The sequence below is a fragment of the Diabrotica undecimpunctata genome, chromosome 6, assembly GCF_040954645.1.
Source record: "Diabrotica undecimpunctata isolate CICGRU chromosome 6, icDiaUnde3, whole genome shotgun sequence".
Classification (NCBI taxonomy): Eukaryota; Metazoa; Arthropoda; class Insecta; order Coleoptera; family Chrysomelidae; genus Diabrotica; species Diabrotica undecimpunctata.
The window spans coordinates 43,978,521-43,999,116 of NC_092808.1; the positions used below are offsets into that span (position 1 = coordinate 43,978,521).

The 20,596-nt window shown below is 34.1% G+C and overlaps 2 protein-coding genes across 2 annotated transcripts; both read left to right on the top strand.

The window, feature by feature from the left end:
• The first annotated feature begins 7,208 nt into the window (after positions 1–7,208).
• LOC140444319 (uncharacterized) lies at positions 7,209–7,586 on the top strand. Its single transcript, XM_072536070.1, has one exon. It carries the CDS (start codon positions 7,209–7,211, stop codon positions 7,584–7,586), a length of 378 nt encoding a protein of 125 aa, XP_072392171.1.
• An 11,100-nt stretch (positions 7,587–18,686) lies between these two features.
• On the top strand, positions 18,687–19,046 carry LOC140444320 (uncharacterized). The gene has a single exon (XM_072536071.1). The coding sequence runs from the start codon at positions 18,687–18,689 to the stop codon at positions 19,044–19,046; it is 360 nt and encodes a 119-aa protein (XP_072392172.1).
• Positions 19,047–20,596: the final 1,550 nt, after the last annotated feature.

Below are 20,596 nucleotides of genomic sequence, written 5' to 3' on the forward strand. Positions count from 1 at the left end.
AATTGGGGTATGTTGAGATAATTACAAAACACATTAGCGGTTTAAGCGCATCTGCTTTGCATTTTGGTAATTTATAGTTTATGAGATTATAATGAATGCAATTATGTTTGTCTCAAAACCAACCACTTTAGCATTTACCTACTTTAATACGTTCTATAATTTATATTGTTTCAACAGTTTACAGTAAACAAGCAAGATAACTGATTATTAATTATAAAGTATTTTTAAAGAATACAAGTAAGTTTCCGATATCGATTATTAAAATGAGCTAAAATGATATTATTCAGTTATACAGAGCAAATGAGCATAATGAGCAAATGGAATAAATTCTAAATTTTTAAATATACCTACATACAAAGATTAAACCTCTTTTTAGAATAAATTCGATAACAACTAAATGAGAGGGTGTTCAAAAAAAAGCATGGACGCGGTCCATTGGTATTTTTAGTTGTATATTTTTTGCAATAAAAACTTTTCGTACAGGATATGGCATGTAACAACTTCAGTGCCCAATAACAACTTCCTTATTTCAAATACATTCATGGACAAAAATATCGAATATTTTGAAATTTTCAAATTTTTATTTTTTCAAAATAAATTCTGGTCAAGCAAGTCGTTTATTGTAAAATAGAGTTTATTTTAACATTGTTTAATGAACAATTTTAAGTTTTTATGCGGAGAAAATTGTGAAAAAAATAAATGTTTAATATTAAGTAAATAAGGTTATTTTACTCTAAACTTAAATGATAATTTAAATTGTTTAAATAACTGGTTTAAACTGAAAGAAGTACATGGTCAGTAACGAGTATTCCCCCCTCTAGCTCTTATTACTGCTTGCATCTTTTCTCAGCCTGCAAGTAAATTTTGGACATGTCCTTGAGTAATTGCATTCCATTCATCCTGAGCAGCAAGCCGAAGCTGCTCTATCGTATTTGGAACGAGATTTCTTTGTCGTATGCTGCGTTTTAGATGATCCCACATGTGCTCTTTTGGATTTAAATCTGGGCTAGACGGTGGCCAATCCAATCTTTGAATTTGGACCTAATTAAGATAATTACTCACTATGGCAGCGGCATGTGGTCGAGCATTATCGTGCATTAACGTGAATCTTTCATAACCAATGTAACCAACATATGACAAAACATGATCTTGCAGGATGTTTTAAACGTAGAAATCACCAGTCATCCGTCCAATCACTTCCACAAGTGCGGTACGTACCTCCTAACTAATACCTTCCCAAAGAATTATGCCATCAAATCCAAAACTAACGGTCTGGGCGAGACTGTAGCTGGCGAATCGTTCTCCAACTCTTCTGTAGACGTAGTTTTGACCATCTGGCTTCCATAATAGGATTCTGGTCTCATCAGTGGAAAGAACGTTTTTTTAGCTGTCGATATTCCACTAAATATGTGTTCTTGCAAATTCCAAACGACGAGCTTTATGATGTTGAAGAAGACGTGGAACTTTGACGGGGCGTCTGGGCTTTAAGTTGGCTTCTTTTGATCTTTGTCTAACTGTTTGTGAACTCACATTAACTTGTCTAACATTTATTAGCTCATTTCTGAGGTGCATCGATGTCAATGAACGATTTTGTGTAGAATTAAGAACCAAAAAACGGTCATCAATTGCGGGTATGCACCTTGGGCGTCCTTGACCAGGACTTCGCTAATTTCCTGTTTCGTAGTACCTTTTTAGAGTATTTGAAACTATAGATTCAGTTCTGCTTAGACGTAGTGCGATACCTTTTTTTTGGGCATATCCTTCCTCGTACAAAATTACAATATGTGCTGCTTGGATTTCACCGTAGTGCCGAATTGGTGGGATACTTGTTTTAAACTTAGTTAAATCAAAACAATATTTAATTAAACTTAATAAATTAAACTAACAATAACCGAATTAGTATGATTTTTCCTTTACGTGAAGAAGGATTTTTATGATAAAATGTACGAATGACACTAACCACTAGATAAACGTCAAAATAAACATCAAAGTATTTCAAACCAGTTGAGTACATCAGCCTACTATATGAGTATTATCAGTAATCTAAAATTATTTTGAAATAATAGTGACTACAAAAAAAAATTGGAAAATTACAAAATATTCGATATTTTTGTCCATGAGTGTACAACATACAGATTATATACATTATTCCATTTTTGGATTTCTCGGAATATTTTAGACATATTCCATGTACAAAATCATACACCTATTTTAAACTGTGTCGGAAAGTATTTTTAGATTTACTGCAAAAATTTCCTGCTAAACACCTAATACTCCCATATACACACCACCAAACTCATATGGTGTCATTTGATATTTCTTAGTATTCTAATCGAATTAAAATAAAACCAACCTACGAATTCTGTTTATTTTAAAGCAAGTTCATCAACAATACATAAAAATTAACCCATAATAATAATTTCATTAAATAATGAAATTATTTATTTTAAAGTCAATAGCATAAAAAAATTGAATGTACAAGGAATAATGTTTGAATTGTTTTTATTTATTTATGTTTTTCTTAGTCGTCGGTGTTATGAACCCTAGGCCTAAGGCAACCTTTAATTCACGTGGGAATGCTCCTAAACAAATTGTCTAGACTTTCTTTTAGTAGGTTGTTTCCTTTCTTCAAGAGCAGCTTTTACTAGCTGTACGGTGTTTTGTTAATTATGCCGGTGAGGTCCAATTCTTTTTTTAAAAATATCCCACAAATGTTTTATGGAGTAAAGGTCAGGTGAGCAAGCAAGTCACTTCATAATAGTGTAATCTTCTACTTCAAGGAAGTTTGTAGTGACTCTGCTGGTATGTTAAGGTGCATTATCAGACATGAAAATTAATTTTTTTCCTAGTCATAGTCTAACTACAGGTTCTAGAACCAAATCAACATACCTGTGAGCTATTAAACTTGGTTAAATGGAAATTAAAGTTTGAGAAAAACCAACATAGTAAGCCCACGTGCTGGTTAAAAAACAGCTTTAATGCTTGATGTTAGCCACTAAATACTAGAATAGCATGCACAATATCCTTAAGGGGTTATTGTACGGACACGAATTGTTGACGATCGATGAATAGTCCATTTTTCACTGATGACAATTTGAAAGAAGAAGAAGAGAGTTGTTAAATACCAAAAAAAGCCTATCATCGAATCTGGCTACACATGAAATCCAGAAGGCTGGAGATCATACGCTTACTGGAATAGGGAAATTAAGAAAACTGTAACCAAAAGAAGCATAGGACAACAAAAATGTAAAGAAATAAATAGATACATGGGTGGTACTTATCCCAGTTATGTGTAGAGTTTACAGGAAACCTCAGAAAAGATCATAAACAAACAGGGAGATGTTCATGATTAATTTTATTTCCGCGTCGGTAAACGCCTTCACTGTCCTCATTTGGTTGTTATTTATTTTAAATTAATTATTTATAATTTCTACTAATTTCTACTTTCTAATAAGTTGATATTTTACAGTATTTTTATATCATTATGTACAACTTACGTGTCCAACTTATGTAAATTAATGGTTCATATTGTCCACTACAGGGCAGGGTACGTGGTCCGCATGCATGAGAATAGAATCCCCAGAAAATTACTAAATGCAAGAATGCAGGGAAAAAGACCTGTTGGAAGACCTAAAAAGAGATGGGAAGACGAAGTCGATGAGGTTGCTAGGAACTGCCTGGGAAAGCGTATATGGAAAAGAACAGCGGTAAATCGAAATGATTGGAGAAGCTTCTTAAAGGAGGCCAAGGCCTGATTTGGGCTGTAGTGCCATTGGATGGATGGAATGTCCAATACATGCTCTCACCGCTTACATATATCTTAAACTTATCTGTCTAACAAACGCAGTGAGATGCGGCTAGAAGTGTAAAGTGACCTGTCGGACAGCATGTGTCCCCCATGGCCACATGCATGCAAAACAATATATACAAATGGGGGACAACGTTTGTCGCCCATGGTACGTTACGTGTTAAACTTAAATTGTTATCCAGAAGCCTATTATAAAGTGATTTAAGAAATATTAGTATATAAATTATTTCAGCCATAAGCTCCAGTATACATATACATTTGAAAACTCTAGGGAGCACAAATATATGATTGATTTTATAGTCACTAATAGAAAAATGCACCCAAAGCAAATTCTAGATATCCGAACTTTAAACTCAGCAGATGCAGGGAGTGAACACAAACTAGTACTAGCAAAGATAAGAATGAAATTTACACAAAAACATTTTCTACAGGAAATCACTGAGGAAAAATTCAATGTAGAATCGACGACATCAAAGATATAAACGCAACAATACAACAAGGTTCAGAAAAGAAATAAAAGAGAAACAAGAGGCCTACACGAAGTACAAAACATCAAATACCCCAGAATCTCGAGACACCTATAAAAGAATATGAAATGAAACAAAGCAGTTGGTAAGAAGAACAAAAAATGAACACTGGGAACAGTTTATAAAAAGGATGGAAAGCGACTTCTACGGTACACAAAAACAAATATGGAAATTCATAAATAACCAACGGAAAGAAATGGTAGAATGGGAAAATAATAAAGCAGGAAGCAAGGTTTAGATATCTGAAAAAAGACATAACTAGTTATGGTGATGGTGGAGAAGAAGTACGACAGCAAAACTTAAAAGCAAGTAAAGCGGCGGGATCTCTTAATGGCACAATCTGCAAGAACAAACACCTAAGACAAAACACAAAAACAAGAATCTATAAAGCAGCAATTAGACCTATATTAACATACATGGCGGTGACAAGACCTGACACATCTAAAATGAGACGACTACTAGAAACAACAGAGATAAAAATACTCCGACGAATATCAGCGAAAAAGTCTTTTGGATAGTGAGACAAGCGAAAACATACGAAAAGCATGCAATATAAAAGAGATAAATGGATGGGTAACAAAACTGAAAGATGAGTAGAATGAACATATTAGTAGAATGGCAGAGGATATGATAGTACGAATAGCACAAGATAACTAACCAAATGGACGAAGAAGTATTGGCAGACCAAGAAAGAGATAGTGCGACAATTTAAACAATTTAGGAGGATAATTTTCAAAAAGAAACAGGCTTTAAAGCCTACATACAAGAAGAAAGAAGAGGAAAAAGTATAAAAATTAAGTCTCTAAGAAATTCGATCTCTCTTTAAGCGATCCTGTTTGTAACGACAATCCCAGTGCTGTAAAAGACTTAAAGAAAAAGATAATGTAACCAAAAGGAGTAAGTCTCTAGATATCCTTAGTTAAACGGAAAGAAAATGACGATTAGACTTCCCTGAAAAGCACTAAAAGTAATCAAAAGAAGAGAATGAAAAAGACTAAAAAATCATACAAGAATGGCTTTAAAATAGAGTTTGGCAAGTTGAGAGAGATCTATTTGGCACGAAATAACTCAATATACTGGAACTATAACTATATACTAGGCTCAATGATAATATCTGTATATTTCCAATTACCTATCTATTATATCAGAAGTTAGAAAGTTTTGATGGAGTACTATTCATCGGTACTCCCATTAGTACTGCCAAAATCACACATTAAAAGTGTGTTACAAAAACTTCATAGCAGCGTTTCTGGTGGAAATTTTAAATTTAAAAGAGCGGTGGTCAAAATTCGAGATAGACATTATGGCCTTAAATGACTACCAATCAAGAAGTCTATATTGGAGCGGAGGGGAATCAGACGGAATACTCGAAAGACATAATAGAGCTGCTTGTTAATTCCTTAATTCCTCTATTCCTGCTAGTCCACAAAAGTTCCGAATATAAACCAATCGGTTATTCCCTAACGATAATTATGACCAGAAGAGAAGTAAAGGTTTCTCAGTATCTTATTTTGAACGATTGCCTCTCTGTTCTCTCTGATCGAAGAACACTGTTCATCCCTGACATACATGTAAGATGTGAAATAAAAATTGGAAAAAAGCCTCGAATTTGTTTGAAGTTTAAAGCTTCAAAGTGATAAAGCCAAGACCAGGCTGGGCACGAATTCTAGCAAAACAATATTTCGAAATAGGTGACCCACTATAGTTACACAATTTTTCAAGAGTAGATAACGACATTATCCAAAATTTCAACGTTAATGGGTGAGTCGGTACACCGTCTTGTAGAAAATAAAAGTTCTAATATACCACATCCAGTTTTTGGCTAGAAGTTAACTCAAGCTAGTGCATATTGAAAGATGAGCTTTATATTACACACCTGACCTACCCTGTTGGCTTCAGTCGGCAATGTAACAGCCCGACAGTATATTTAGGAAATAGTGGAGCCTAATTTTACTCCATAGCTAAACGCTATCTAAAACCGGATGTTTCAGCAAAACAATGCCAGACCAACATCACAGACCAAATGTCTGAAACATGATGAGTCGCAGACAAATTTACATTTGCTACAACCTCCATGGACGCTAGCAACTCTTACTCACGAAGTTTTAGTATTCTTGAATGAGATACCACAAAGATCAGAACAGGATATCGACCTTCTTATCAGAACGGTGTCTAGGAGTTTCAGTGACTTTATAAGAAATCGTGGATCCCCAAAACATTATTGAAGCAGCTTCTGCAGTTTTTCTTAAATAGAGACGGGAACACAAACGTCATGGTCGAACTGAAGCGGATCGCAGCCAAGAGAGCACTGGAAAAAGAACACATAACCATCGGCAGGAACTCGTGCAAGATAGGAGAGAGAATACATATCCAGCGGTGCTTTAGATGCCTGCAGTTCGGGCATAGTAAAATCGACTGCAAGGGAGAAAACAGAGCGGACTGCTGCTACAGATGTGGCAGAGAGCATCACCAGGCACGAGAATGCAGTAATCTAGAGGCTTTTTGCCTCACTTGTAAAGAATCCGGGCACAAAGCCGACAGCTTACGATGCCCGGAGTATGGAAAACTCATCCTGGAAAAACGGAAGCTCAAAACGGACTCTATCTGAAGGGAGGAGGAACGAGTGAGTGACAGCACTTAGGGCCAGGAATCAGACAGCATACGGGTAAGTAAGTTAAAGAGATAAGAACCATTTATTACGAAGTTTCTACAAATAAATGTAGGAAGGTCGAGGGCTGCTCACGACGTTGCAGAGGTACTGGCACGAAGGGAAGATTATGACATTATCCTATTTCAGGAGCTCAACGTAAATTTGGTCTCTCGACAGGGAATCATTAAAAATAGGAAATCTGACGTGGCCGTATTCGTGATGAATGAATCGAGGAGCTGGTATTACCAGTCACTCCATTAAGAATGGTTATGTTAATGTATATGTCGGAAACCTGGTAGTGCATAATTGCTATGTTTTACCAAACATCCCGCTTCGAGTATATGAAGAGTACATTGAATCGATTATGCAAGAGGCTAGGATGGAGCCTGTACCGGTCGTCATAGCTGGTGACCTGAATGCGAAGGATCGTCCATGGAACCCACGAGCACAAGATGGAAGAGGGAAATACCTATCAAAATGGATCCACGCCATGGGGCTTACTATATTAAATGATGGTAAGGCACCTACATTCGTGAGAGTTAATAGTGAATCATTTTTGGACATCACACTGGTTTTAACGACATTTCTAAAAGGGTCGTAAGCTGGACTTTTTTGGAAGAAGAATCGCTTAACTTACAAGCTTAGCCTAGTCATTGGTTGAAATAGATAGCAAAAGACAGAAACGTAAAAATGGGGATATCAATCTAAAGAGATTTTTAAATGAGGAGGTTTTTGTAGATGCTTTCGGCTTAATTGGTCCAGGATGTAAGAGTGTGCGTAAGTTAATTGAGAGTCTGAGTGATGCACAGGAGTTGGCTTGTGTAAGATCAAAGAATACAGGAATAAGATAAGAAGATCTAAGAAATAAAGATGGAGTAACCTGCTTCAGGATTTTGAAAGGATATCTGGGGGCAGGGCTTCAATATTGTCTGTACCGAATTGAAGGGCAAAAAGACACCCTACCCCCTGCCTGTGGATAAGAAATTTTGTTTAATACGGGAACTCTTTCCTTAGGTGGAGAAAAGGCGTGAAAGGGTTATTAGTTTCGTAAATGCGAAACCTTTTACTGAGTTGGAACTCGGCGAGGCTGTTGGACGGATGAAGATCCGAAAGGCACCTGGCATAGATAGAGTCATGTCAGAGAGAGTAAGACTCGCCGCATTCAACAATTTTAAAAGAAGCTAAGGTTGTACTTATCCCGAAAGGTAGACGTAAAGAGGAAGAGGTACGATTTTGGCCAATTAGCCGTTTTAGTTCGATAGCTAAATTGTACGAACAGCTTGTAAAAGTCCATCTTGAGCGAGAGATAGAAGAAAAGCATGCGCTGAGCGACCGCCAATATGGTTTTAGGGCCAAAAAGTCTACCATAGATGCGGTCACAAAAGTAACCTCTTTAGTTACGCACGATACAAAGATATGGGTGGGTCTTATACTGCTTGACGTCACGAATGTCTTCAATATGGCATTGTGGGAAAAAACCATGTCCAGGCTGAGAGAATTGATCGTAAGTAAGTACCTTGTCAATATAATTGACAGATACTTTACTGTCAGGTCCATAAGAGAAAAAGATACCAGCATGAGTTTGTCGCAGGGTGTTTCGCAGAGTTCAGTACTAGGTTCCATCCTCTGGAATGTCCTGTACGACGGGGTGTTGAGGCTATAGATGCCAAGGGGATGCACTCTTGTAACTTATGCCGATGATCTCGCACTGGTTGCGAACGTGAGTCAGAAAAGGACATGGCTAATGCAGCTAACACAGCCCTGTGTCGCATTAGTAGGTGGATCAGCGAAAACGATCTATAGCTAGCGCCTCAGAAAACTGAGGTGTTAGTTCTCAAAGGGAGCCAAGAAAAATCCTCTCTTCGCTTTATAGTGGAAGGTGTGGAGGTTGCACCGGTTAAATCGATTAAATATCTGGGAGTCTAGTTGTCAGAAGGACTAAGGTTCGGAAAGACGGTAGAGAAGGGGAACCGAAATCTTGAGGCGTTGATACGGCTGATGCCAAATATTGGAGGCCCAGTTAGCACCAAAAGAATGGAGTTTTCTAGTCGATTGTGACCTACGCTGCCCCAGTGTGGTGTAGCGTACTAAATACTGCGAAATACGCTAAGCTGATGGAGACTTCGCAAACGCGAATGCCCCTAAGGATATCTAGCGCATAGAGGACAGTTTCAAATGAGGCTCTATATGTCATTGGAGCGGTGATACCCATCGTTTTGTTGTGCAAAGAGCGAGCAAGGGTGTATGCGAGCAGGATGGATGTAAATATAGATGAAAATGAGAGAGAAAGAACAATAGTAGAGTGGCAAAGAGAATGGGCGAATGATAGCGGAAAGGCAAGGTGTACGAAGGAGCTTATTCCCGATCTAAGGCCATGGTGGGAATTTAAGTTAAGGAAACTAGACTACTTCCTGACGCAGTTGCTGACCGGACATGGTAGTTTTGGCACCTTCACAGATAGAATAGGCAAATCTGCCTCGGCAGACTGTACTGTTTATGGGGTATCGGACGCTTCCGCCCACATTTTTAACTGTCAGAGATGGGCAAATGAAAGGGGAGATTTCGAGAGGCAAATGGGTTTCGGGCTGGATGAAAAAACGTTGTAAACATAATGTTGAGAGGAGAGAAAGAATGGAGAGAAGTACACTGTCTGATTTCTGGGGTGATGAAGAAAAAGGAGCAGGAGGACAGAGGAGGAAATTGAGCCAGGGATCTAAAATTTATGGTTAATATTATTTATTGGTTTATGGCCTACCGTCTAAAACATTTTCTGATTTACGGTAATAGGTATGGTTATTTATAAATTTTAAGTTTTTAGTTGTTTAGTTGTTTAGTTGTATAATTTTAGTTGTTCATTGAGTGGCAAAACCACCTCTTTGGAACAGTGGTTAAGGTTTTAGCCGGAACACGGCTAATCCGGCACTACCATGGGATCTTCTGGCCTAGTATTCTACTCGGTCGAAAGATGCCAGGGTGCCTTGTTCCGTGACGTAGATGTCCAAAAATGATTTCTCCCACCGTTGCCTGTCAGCATTCAATGGATACCTTCTTTGGTTCTTACTGAAATCTGGCAACACGGCAATTAAAAAGAAAAAAAGCTTTTGCAGTAAGTTTATGAACTTACAGTAAGTTGACGAATCTAGCTGAGAATTTCCATTATTTTACTAATAAGGGACACTGAATATGTATACCAAAAATTAATAAAATCCCATCAATATATATATATATATATATATATATATATATATATATATATATATATAGTTTGAGTTTAGTTCTTGAACCTTAATATATATTTTTTTAGTGGATTTTCTTGGGCTTAGGTTCATAAAAAAATTTGATTTGATACTAAGGCATTTTCATATATTTTTTCGACGTTTCGGCAGGAAATCCATGCCTTTTTCAAGAAGTAATATTGACTAAAAAACATTTTATAATAGACATAATACGATTTAAAAGTTAAACTTTTGACTTACCGAGCATGTAAAAATTTGTTACTAACAAGTAGACGTCACAATTAAAATAATATTAAAAACATAGGACATACCCACTAAGTCACTACATGTAAAATATATTTTAGATCTAATGTGTTGTTTATTGAAGTTAGTTTATCGTTTAAACAACCAGTTATTTTAACACCATAGGCGTTCTGAGATTGTCTTTTTATGTGTTTTTAAATTAAGTTAAAATATATTTTGTTCAAATTTTTGACATCTTTTTTATCATTTATTGCATTATTATTTTTTTTTATTTGTATAGACTCTAGAAGCTCTCTCTTTTTCCTGTTGGGTTCACTTTTTAGGATCTTGGTTTTCTCAAAATCAAATTTATGTTTTTTTTTCGTTTTCATGTTTTGTGAGGGCGGTTGAGTTTTTTTTGTCATATTTGTGGGAACGTATTCTTGAGTTAAGTAGCTGACTGGTTTGTCCAATATAAACTCCATCACAATTCGAGCAGGGAATTTCATATACAACATGCGATCTTTTTAATAGAGGGGTTTTTGTTTTTAATCTTGTAAAATTCTTTTTCAAAAGATTGTGCCCTTTATGAGCAATCATAATATTATGTTTGGACAGAAGATTTGCAATTTGTTCTGATAATCCTTTTATATAGGGAAGAGACATATAGTTTTTCTTTACCGTGTTGGTTTCATTGTTATTATTGTTATTGTAAAATTTATGCAGTCGCGATTTGAAAGTGTTGTCGATAAGGTGGTGTGGGTATGAATTAAGTGTTAGTGCTGTTTTTGCTTTTTTAATGGCCTGAGGTCTATTAATAGGATCGGATAATCTAATAGCTCTATCGGCGAGTCCGATAACTACTGATTTCTTTTGAGACAGGGGATGATGAGAGTTGAAATTCAGATATCTCGATGACCAGGTTTTTTTGGTGTACCATGAAGTAGTTATAGTGCTGTTTTCTCTATGTAAGGTCAGGTCCAGAAAATTAATTTGATGATTTTTTTCAATTTCTAATGTAAATTTTAGTTTTTGGTGAAAGTTATTGAATTCATTTAGTAAAATATCCATTTTATCCTCTGGTGCTGCACTCAAGCAGTCATCTATATAGCGATAGAAAAAAGGTATATCAAAATCTATTTTATTTAAAACAATTTCCTCTAGATGCTCTAAAACTAATTGAGCGATGGCACTGGATATGCTAGCACCCATAGCACATCCATCTGTTTGTTGGAAGATTTTGTTTTTATATAGGAAATAGGTTGACTTTAATGTTGTTTCGACTGCTAGCAGAAATTCTTCTAGAGGGATGTCTGTGAACGAAAAGTGGAATGAAATCAAAGCGTTTACAGACCTGACCTTACATAGAGAAAACAGCACTATAACTACCTAATGGTACACCAAAAAAAACCTGGTCATCGAGATATCTCAATTTCAACTCTCATCATCCCCTGTCTCAAAAGAAATCAGTAGTTATCGGACTATTAGATTATCCGATCCTAGTAATAGACCTCAGGCCATTAAAAAGGCAAAAACAGCACTAACACTTAATTCATACCCACACCACCTTATCGACAACACTTTCAAATCGCGACTGCATAAATTTTACAATAACAATAATAACAATGAAACCAACACGGTAAAGAAAAACTATATGTCTCTTCCCTATATAAAAGGATTATCAGAACAAATTGCAAATCTTCTGTCCAAACATAATATTATGGTTGCTCATAAAGGGCACAATCTTTTGAAAAAGAATTTTACAAGATTAAAAACAAAAACCCCTCTATTAAAAAGATCGCATGTTGTATATGAAATTCCCTGCTCGAATTGTGATGGAGTTTATATTGGACAAACCAGTCAGCTACTTAACTCAAGAATACGTTCCCACAAATATGACAAAAAAAACTCAACCGCCCTCACAAAACATGAAAACGAAAAAAAACATAAATTTGATTTTGAGAAAACCAAGATCCTAAAAAGTGAACCCAACAGGAAAAAGAGAGAGCTTCTAGAGTCTATACAAATAAAAAAAAATAATAATGCAATAAATGATAAAAAAGATGTCAAAAATTTGAACAAAATATATTTTAACTTAATTTAAAAACACATAAAAAGACAATCTCAGAACGCCTATGATGTTAAAATAACTGGTTGTTTAAACGATAAACTAACTTCAATAAACAACACATTAGATCTAAAATATATTTTACATGTAGTGACTTAGTGGGTATGTCCTATGATTTTAATATTATTTTAATTGTGACGTCTACTTGTTAGTAACAAATTTTTACATGCTTGGTAAGTCAAAAGTTTAACTTTCTTAAGTCTAAATTTCCTGCCGAAACGTCGAAAAAATATATAAAAATGCCTTAGTATTAAATCACATTTTTTTATGAACCTAAGCCCAAGAGAACCCACTAAAAATATATATATATATATATATATATATATATATATATATATATATATATATATATATATATATATATATATATATATATATATATATATATATATATATGTAGGTGATTAGTTTTTTTTTTGTCACTCAGTATATTGTTTAAGAGAAATCCTACACAGATTTGTCCATGAACACACATATTTTTATCAAATTATTTTAACTAAAACGAAATATGTGTTTAAAAATGATACATATTTGTTCCAGTCACACATTTTACGGCTTTAGAAATTCTTTCGAAGCATTCAGAATTCAAGGATATTATCTAATTGACGAAATCTCCAAAGTTCTAAAGTTGAAATGAAATAAAATTTGATCGCTAAACAAATTTTTACTGCCGGCCATAAATAAGACTGAGCTCAACCAATATAGGGAAATAAAAAATGTGAAATGCTCAACAGACAAAACTTTATGACAGTCAAATCTGTGTTTTTCAACTTTTAACTTGAGTTAGGGTAATCGCTTTACATTGTTGCATGTTTAGTCACCATATATTTTAAAATGGTCTTATTTTCATTCTGGATTTGATGGATCCTGGTATCGAAAACAAGATTATGAAGTCGATAAATATAAAAGTTCTGTGAAAACATATCATGTCATGTAACAGATAAATAACATTTTTGTTTATTTTGTACTTTCAATATCAGTAGCAGAAACGAAGAAATTTATAAAAGTACCTTTGAAAAAGTAATGAACATGTATTACTTATTATAGTTTAGAATATTTAGACAAAATACTTCTTAAGATGCTACGTATTCTCTACCCTTTTATATGGAGTTGAAGTCTGGACAGTTACGGACGCAACTGAAAGATGACTTGCCAGCTTTGAAATATGGTGTTATTGAAGAATTGGAAAATATCATGGACACAGCACGTAAAAAACACTTAAACATTAAGAAAGATGAAAAAGAAATACTCACCACTATAAAGGAGAGACAAATAAGCTACCTTGGTCACATACTAAGAAATGAAAAATATGAGTAGATGCGATTGGTTATACAAGGAAAAGTAGAAGAAAAAAGTGGACAAGGGAGACGACGCACGTACTGATTGAAAATTTTAAAGCAGTAAAGTGGAAAAAAAAACAACAGAACACTTTAGAACTGCTGCAGTCAGAGTAAAATGATAAAGGGGCCGTGATGATCGCCAATATCCTTAGAGGATGAGGCACACGAAGAAGAACACAAACTAACCGTCAATGAAATGTAATAAGCTATAAAACTATCAAAGATCAAGAAAAGATGAGCCAGATCAGAGCCAGATCAAATTCCCAGTGAAATAATCAAACTACTCGACGACAAAGATAAATATTCTCTTTTAAACCTTTTCAATCAAATATACGAAACAGCCTTATATCAACAGAGTGGTTACTGTCAACATTTGTAATGATAACGAAAAAAATAATCGTTAAGCAATGTACCGATCATCGCACTATGAGTCAGAAGAGTTAGGTATTGAAAATTTTCTTAAGAATATTGCACTCGAGAATTTACAATAAAATAGAAATGCAACTAAGCAACAAAAAACAATGTTTGGTTTCAGAAGCACACCTTGGGACCAGAGAAGCACAATTTAGTTTTCAGGTCATGGGTAAAAAATGTAAAGATATAAAACAACCGATAAATCTGTATTTTATCAACTTTGATTTGACTTGGCCAACGTTAACGATAACTGACATATAAACAAGAAATTAAGCATTGAAAAATCCCGAGCCACCCTCTATAAACTATTGTAATATATATTATATCATCATCATCTTTGGCTCATTTTTTTTTGTGGATCCTAGCCTGCTCTAGGAAAAATCTTCTGATTTTTAATATCTTCCTGTAGTTAGTTATTTAGCAATCGTGTTGCCTGACATTCCTGTATTTTGTGTCCAGCCCATCGTTGTAGCTGGGTTTTAATTTGATAGTATATGTTTTGCGCTACTGACCTTGGTCTTTTATAGCTCCAAATATTTTGAGTATTTTACGCTTGAATGTTTCAAAAAGTATTTCATCCTCCTACGTTAGACTCCATGTTTTTGCGTCATATATGAGGATCGGCCTCAGCAGTGTTTTGTAAATAATAATTTTAGTTCTTCTTTGGATGATTCTAAAATGGAATTGTGTTTGGAGTCCATAGTATGTCCTATTTGTAACATTTATTCGTATTTTAATTTCTTCGCTTGTTTTTTTGGTAGTAGTTACTATCAAGCCTAGGTATGTGAAGCTATTAACAAATTCCAAAGAGGTATGACTTCCAAAGACTGTTTCTCGTTCCTCATTTGATATAGAAATTTTAGTAACCAACACGTACTTGGTTTTGTCTTCGTCGATTACTAGACCTACCTGTTCCGCCTCTATTTCCAATTCTAAAAAATATTGCTCAACATCTCTTTTGCTATACCCTATTATTTAAATGTCATCAGCGTATGCTTAGATATGTATCGATCTCCACAAGGAAACTGAATCTCTATACCATGAATCACAACAAATTTTTATTTAAAAAATTCTTTTATAAAAGGTATATTAATAAAAAACCCCAACTGAGCTACATCACAGAACGTTTTTGAAATAACTATTTCATCATCAGTACTATCCTAAAATAAGTATTACTACTTAACTAAAGCAAACGTGAAAGTTAAAACTGACCAAGATTATTACAAAAATGTAGTAGCAAATCGCGCAAATTCGTCAGTACTTACTGGATTTATATATTTAAAGCCGCAGAATATATATGTAAAATCCCTTTATTCTAATTCTAACCTAATCTAACTTCATTTGAAGTGTTTTCACCTATATGTTAAGTGGCTTGATATATGTAAATCCAGTAAATATTAAACCACATTTTTGTAATAGCCTTGGTCAAAATTTTAACTTTCACGTTTACTTTCAATAAAGCGGTAATATTTATTTTAGGATAGCAGTAATGATGGAATAGTTTTTCCGAAAACGTTCTGGTATGTAGCCTAATAAGTTTATATTAATATACCTTTTATAAAGGAATTTTTTAAACAAAAATTGTTTGTATTGATCTGTTGTAAATAGTACCGCTGTCTCTAATTCCTGTGTTCCGATAATATTAAATATGAGGCAAGAAAGGGCATCCCCTTGTCTGAGTCCATTCTTTATCTCAATGGTTTGGGAATTCTCTACCTGTATTAACCCTTAACCCGAAACATTGGTCTAACGGACCACAGCGAAAGGATAGTCTGCTAATGGCGGCAACAGTGTAGGTCGCATGCACTGTCCTTTTAAATACCTTCTTAATACCTTCTTAATAGTGTAGAACAAGCATAGTTTTGCAGTATCGTAGCGATCGCTTTAGTGTTTACGTCGTAGTAACAGTAGTTTTCAAAACGTGTAGGTCTAGTAAGTCAGGTGTTTCGAATTGCAGTGTTTTTATGATAGGTCTATAAGGCCACTTGTTAATTTTAAAATTAAAATTTTAATTTTGTAGTAATAATTGATAGAGCAGGACCTAGCGAAACTTTCCGTAATAAAAAAGTAAATCTGGCTGACCCAGATTTTGAAAAGAATATACAAAGATTACTACTTGCCGACGATCAAGATTTATATTTATCATGTTGCCGTGAGGGGGCGTTTGGGCCTGTAGGACCCATCGCCGGCTCTGCGGACTTCTTCCTGTCCTCGGAATTAGACCGGGTGTTGACCATCTTTGCTTGTCACTGATAAAATGGTTTAATACTTCTACTGGTATAAAATAACGGTTACCGTGACAAGTATCTGTTATAGGTAACAGTTCCAAGGAGCAGTTACAAAATAACAGATCAAAAATAGAAAACAGAACAGGTAAAATAGTCTAAGTATTCCTTGACTTACGGAAGGAATAACTTAGTAAACAAGAAAAATAAAATGGTATAAAAGTACAATGCAAAGAAAATGTTTCTAAGTGTTTCTTGACTTACGGAAGAAACAACTTAGAATGAAAAGTAAAATACACAAGATAAAAGAATAGAAAAATGCAGAAATATTCCTAAGTGTTTCTTGTCTTACGGAAGAAACAACTTAGGACAGAAATACAGATAAATGAAATATGTAAATATGAAACAAGGTATGGAAATATTTCTAAGTGTTTCTTGACTTATGGAAGAAACAACTTAGAGTGAAAATAAACAAGAGAATCAAATATGGAAAAATAAGAATACAAATACTTATAGGTGTTTCTTGACTTACGGAAGAAACGACTTACAAATACGAAAAATAAAATACAGAAAAGATGTGGAAATATTGCTAAGTGTTTCTTGACTTACGGAAGAAACAACTTAGCATAAAATAGAAAATGAAAGAGACAAATGTATTAAGTATTTTCTTAACTTAAGGAAGAAAATATCTTAAATAAAATATCGGAAATAATAATGCAACAATGATTATGAAAATATTTCTAAGTGTTCTTTTGACTTACCGAAAAGAATGGCTTAGACGCACAATTAAAATAACAAGTCAAATATTCAGAGAAATATTTCTAATAGTTCTTTGACTTACCGGAAAGAACTACTTAGACAAAGTAAAAATCAAAATATAAAAGAGAAAAAGCAAGATAAATATTTCTAAGTGTTCTTAACTTACGGAAGAACAACTTAGACACAAAATACAAGAAAAATAAACAATCAAAATAATCAAATAAAATATCAAACAATCAGTACATGAACAAATATGGATCAATGTATTATTCTAACCTGAAAAGGTCTAAATATACAATAATGCTAAAATAAAATGGTATATAAAAAAATCAGAAATAAAACAATAACTTAGTAGGAACAATAATAGCACCGACTAGGTCTACAGTAGAAGAGGCAAGCTCGACTGACCGATAAGAGAAAATCTACCTGCTTTTATGTAAAACAAATCCTTTGTTTTACTTAGCGAAAGTGGAATTTCCCTGCATCGAATCAATTAGAAATTTGGATTTGGCCAACCTTGGAATTCCCAAGTATTTTAACCGATATCCAAATTCCTTGATGCGTCGAGGACAATCAGAGCAAGGAAGTGACGAGGACATGAGAGATGTTATAAATGATTCGGATGAAGATCCCAACTATGTAATTCGGCAAAGTGAACCCTCTAGCAGCGAAGAATCGAATTCAGGTCACGAACTTTTGGAATTAGATGAACCGTCGAATGATTTACAATCCAGAACCGACTTTTTACAAGTAGAAGGGGATGTGAACATATTCAAAGGAAAAAATGGTTTTCAGTGGCAGGGAACGGAGCCTCCGAGAAATACAAGGACATGAACACATAACATTGTCAGAGAATTACGAGGCCTAACAGCGGTAAGCAGGACTCTAGGAAATAGCCCTTCTAAATCAGATATTTGGATGTTGTTGATTACTGATGAAATGTTGGAACAAATTGTAACATGGACAAACCAAAAAATTATTATAATGAGAGAAAAGTTATCTGATTCGACTAATATATCAAACTACAGAAGCACAAATATAGTTGAGTTGAAGGCTTTGCTTGGGCTTTTTATGCTATTTTCAATTATAAAATCTTCTCATGAAGATATGCTTCAACTGTGTTCTAAAGATGTTTTGGGTCGGCCAATATTCAGAATGACGATGTCTTTGAAAAGATTTTAAATACTTTTGTCGTGTCTTAGATTTGACAATAGCATGGATCGCGAAGAGCGGAAGAAAACTGATAAAACAGCGGCTATTTCAAATATTTTTAATAATTTTGTGACTAATTGCCAGAGGCTATACATGTTATCAGATTGTGTAACTGTGAATGAGATGCTAGTTCCATTTAGAGGTTAATGTGGTTTTCGAATTTACATGCCCAGTAAACCTGCGAAATACGGCATCAAAGTAATGTGCATGGCAGATGCTAAGAGATCGTATTTCTATAATGGATATATATACTCAAGGAGAGATTCGGATGGTGTTGGACTTTCAGAAGAAGAACTGAAGCTTTTCAAGCCTGCTCAATGTGTCATTCGACTATCCAAACCAATAGAGGGCTCTAACCGAAATAATACTGCTGACAACTATTTTTCTTCAATAGAGTTAGTCACAGAGTTGCAAAAACGCCACCTCACGTATGTGGGTAAAGTAAAAAAAAATAAGCGAGAACTTCCTTTGGAATTCCAGGCTAATAAAAGTAGGGAAATTGGTACAACACTCTATGGTTTCTAGAATGACATAACCTTGATATTGTATGTTCCGAAAAAAAAAATAGAGCTGTTCTTTTATTATCCTCTATGCATCACAGCAAAGACAATGAATTAGGAAATCCAGAAATAATTCGATACTATAACAGTCCAAAATCGGGAGTTGATGTTTTAGACATGAAGTAGTGTACCAATTATAGTACAAATTGCCGGACAAGGCATTGGCCCTTAGCCGTATTTTATACACTTATAAATATAAGTTCAATCAACAGTTACATCCTTTATCTTTATTACAGAGATAATAAATTACTTCCACATTTTAAATTTGTAAAAGGATTTGGCCTTTGAAAACTAATTCAACCTCATCTAAGGCAAAGACTTAAAACAAATCTTAGAAAGACCCCCCCCGGAGACCTTAGAAAGCAGATAGAGATTTTTTTGGGAATAAATCCCGAAGTGCCTGTCAAGAATATCGGCGACAATGTTCCAGATGATAAGCTTCCCAAAAGAAAATTGTGTAGCATTTGTCCATCATCAAAAATGAGGAAGACAAATTATAAATGTGTGCGTTGCTCAAATGCTATTTGTTTGGAGTGTAGTAGAAAGGTTTGCGTTACCTGTCTTCAAAATTAGTTGGTAGCTGTAGTATATTTATATATATATATATATATATATATATATATATATATATATATATATATATATATATATATATATATATATATATTGTTATGATGTGTTTTTTTTTTGTTTGAATGATGAGCAATGAGTATTTTTAATAATATAAAATATAGGGTTTTTATCGCGGTTCTCAAAGAATTAGCTTGTAAGTACTTTTTTAAATTATCTTTATTATAACTATTATGAAACACACATATATATCTAACCTAGTCAATGTAAATTTAAAATAAACTATCTTTAAACTGATATTCTTATAAAACTAATTAAATTCTATAGACAATCTAAAATTTAAACAAACTATCTTCAAAATTGAAATTGTTATGACACTAACTAAATTATATTAACAAAATTTTGTACCTTTCTTTCACTGAATGCCTAAATGAACTGTTTTCCACTAAGTATATAGATTCTAATCTCCACTGAATGTCTTCGTACTTCAGTTATCCTTGTTTTTTGTGAAATTACTTTTTTCAATTATCAGCTTCTACCAATTTAAGATATAGTTTTCTTCACCAGCATTTATACACCACCAACCAAACCAGCAAACAGCATTTATATTTATTCTTCTTTTCAATATACCAATATCCAATTATTATAAGTTGATTTATACTAATCTCCAACCATAATATAATTTAATTTCTTCCAATATACTTTTATAATCTTCAATAATTATTTGTGTATAATTATAAATGTGCATTAATTATATGCATAATTTTTAATCTTCATTTAACTCACTATATTAAACAATTCTACTATTTGTACCTGATTCACTGACTCCAACTAACTTTCATATTTCTTACTAAACTTTTCTGACTGACTTCTTGAAAATTCTGAACAATTTACTTCAATATTCACTAACTAAATGTGTCTATTAACTTTCATAATGAACTGGCC

Bases quoted from the DNA above. Each gene is read 5' to 3' on its own strand.
- LOC140444319 (XM_072536070.1), top strand. From the start codon at position 7,209: ATGAATCGAGGAGCTGGTATTACCAGTCACTCCATTAAGAATGGTTAT.
- LOC140444320 (XM_072536071.1), top strand. From the start codon at position 18,687: ATGCCCAGTAAACCTGCGAAATACGGCATCAAAGTAATGTGCATGGCA.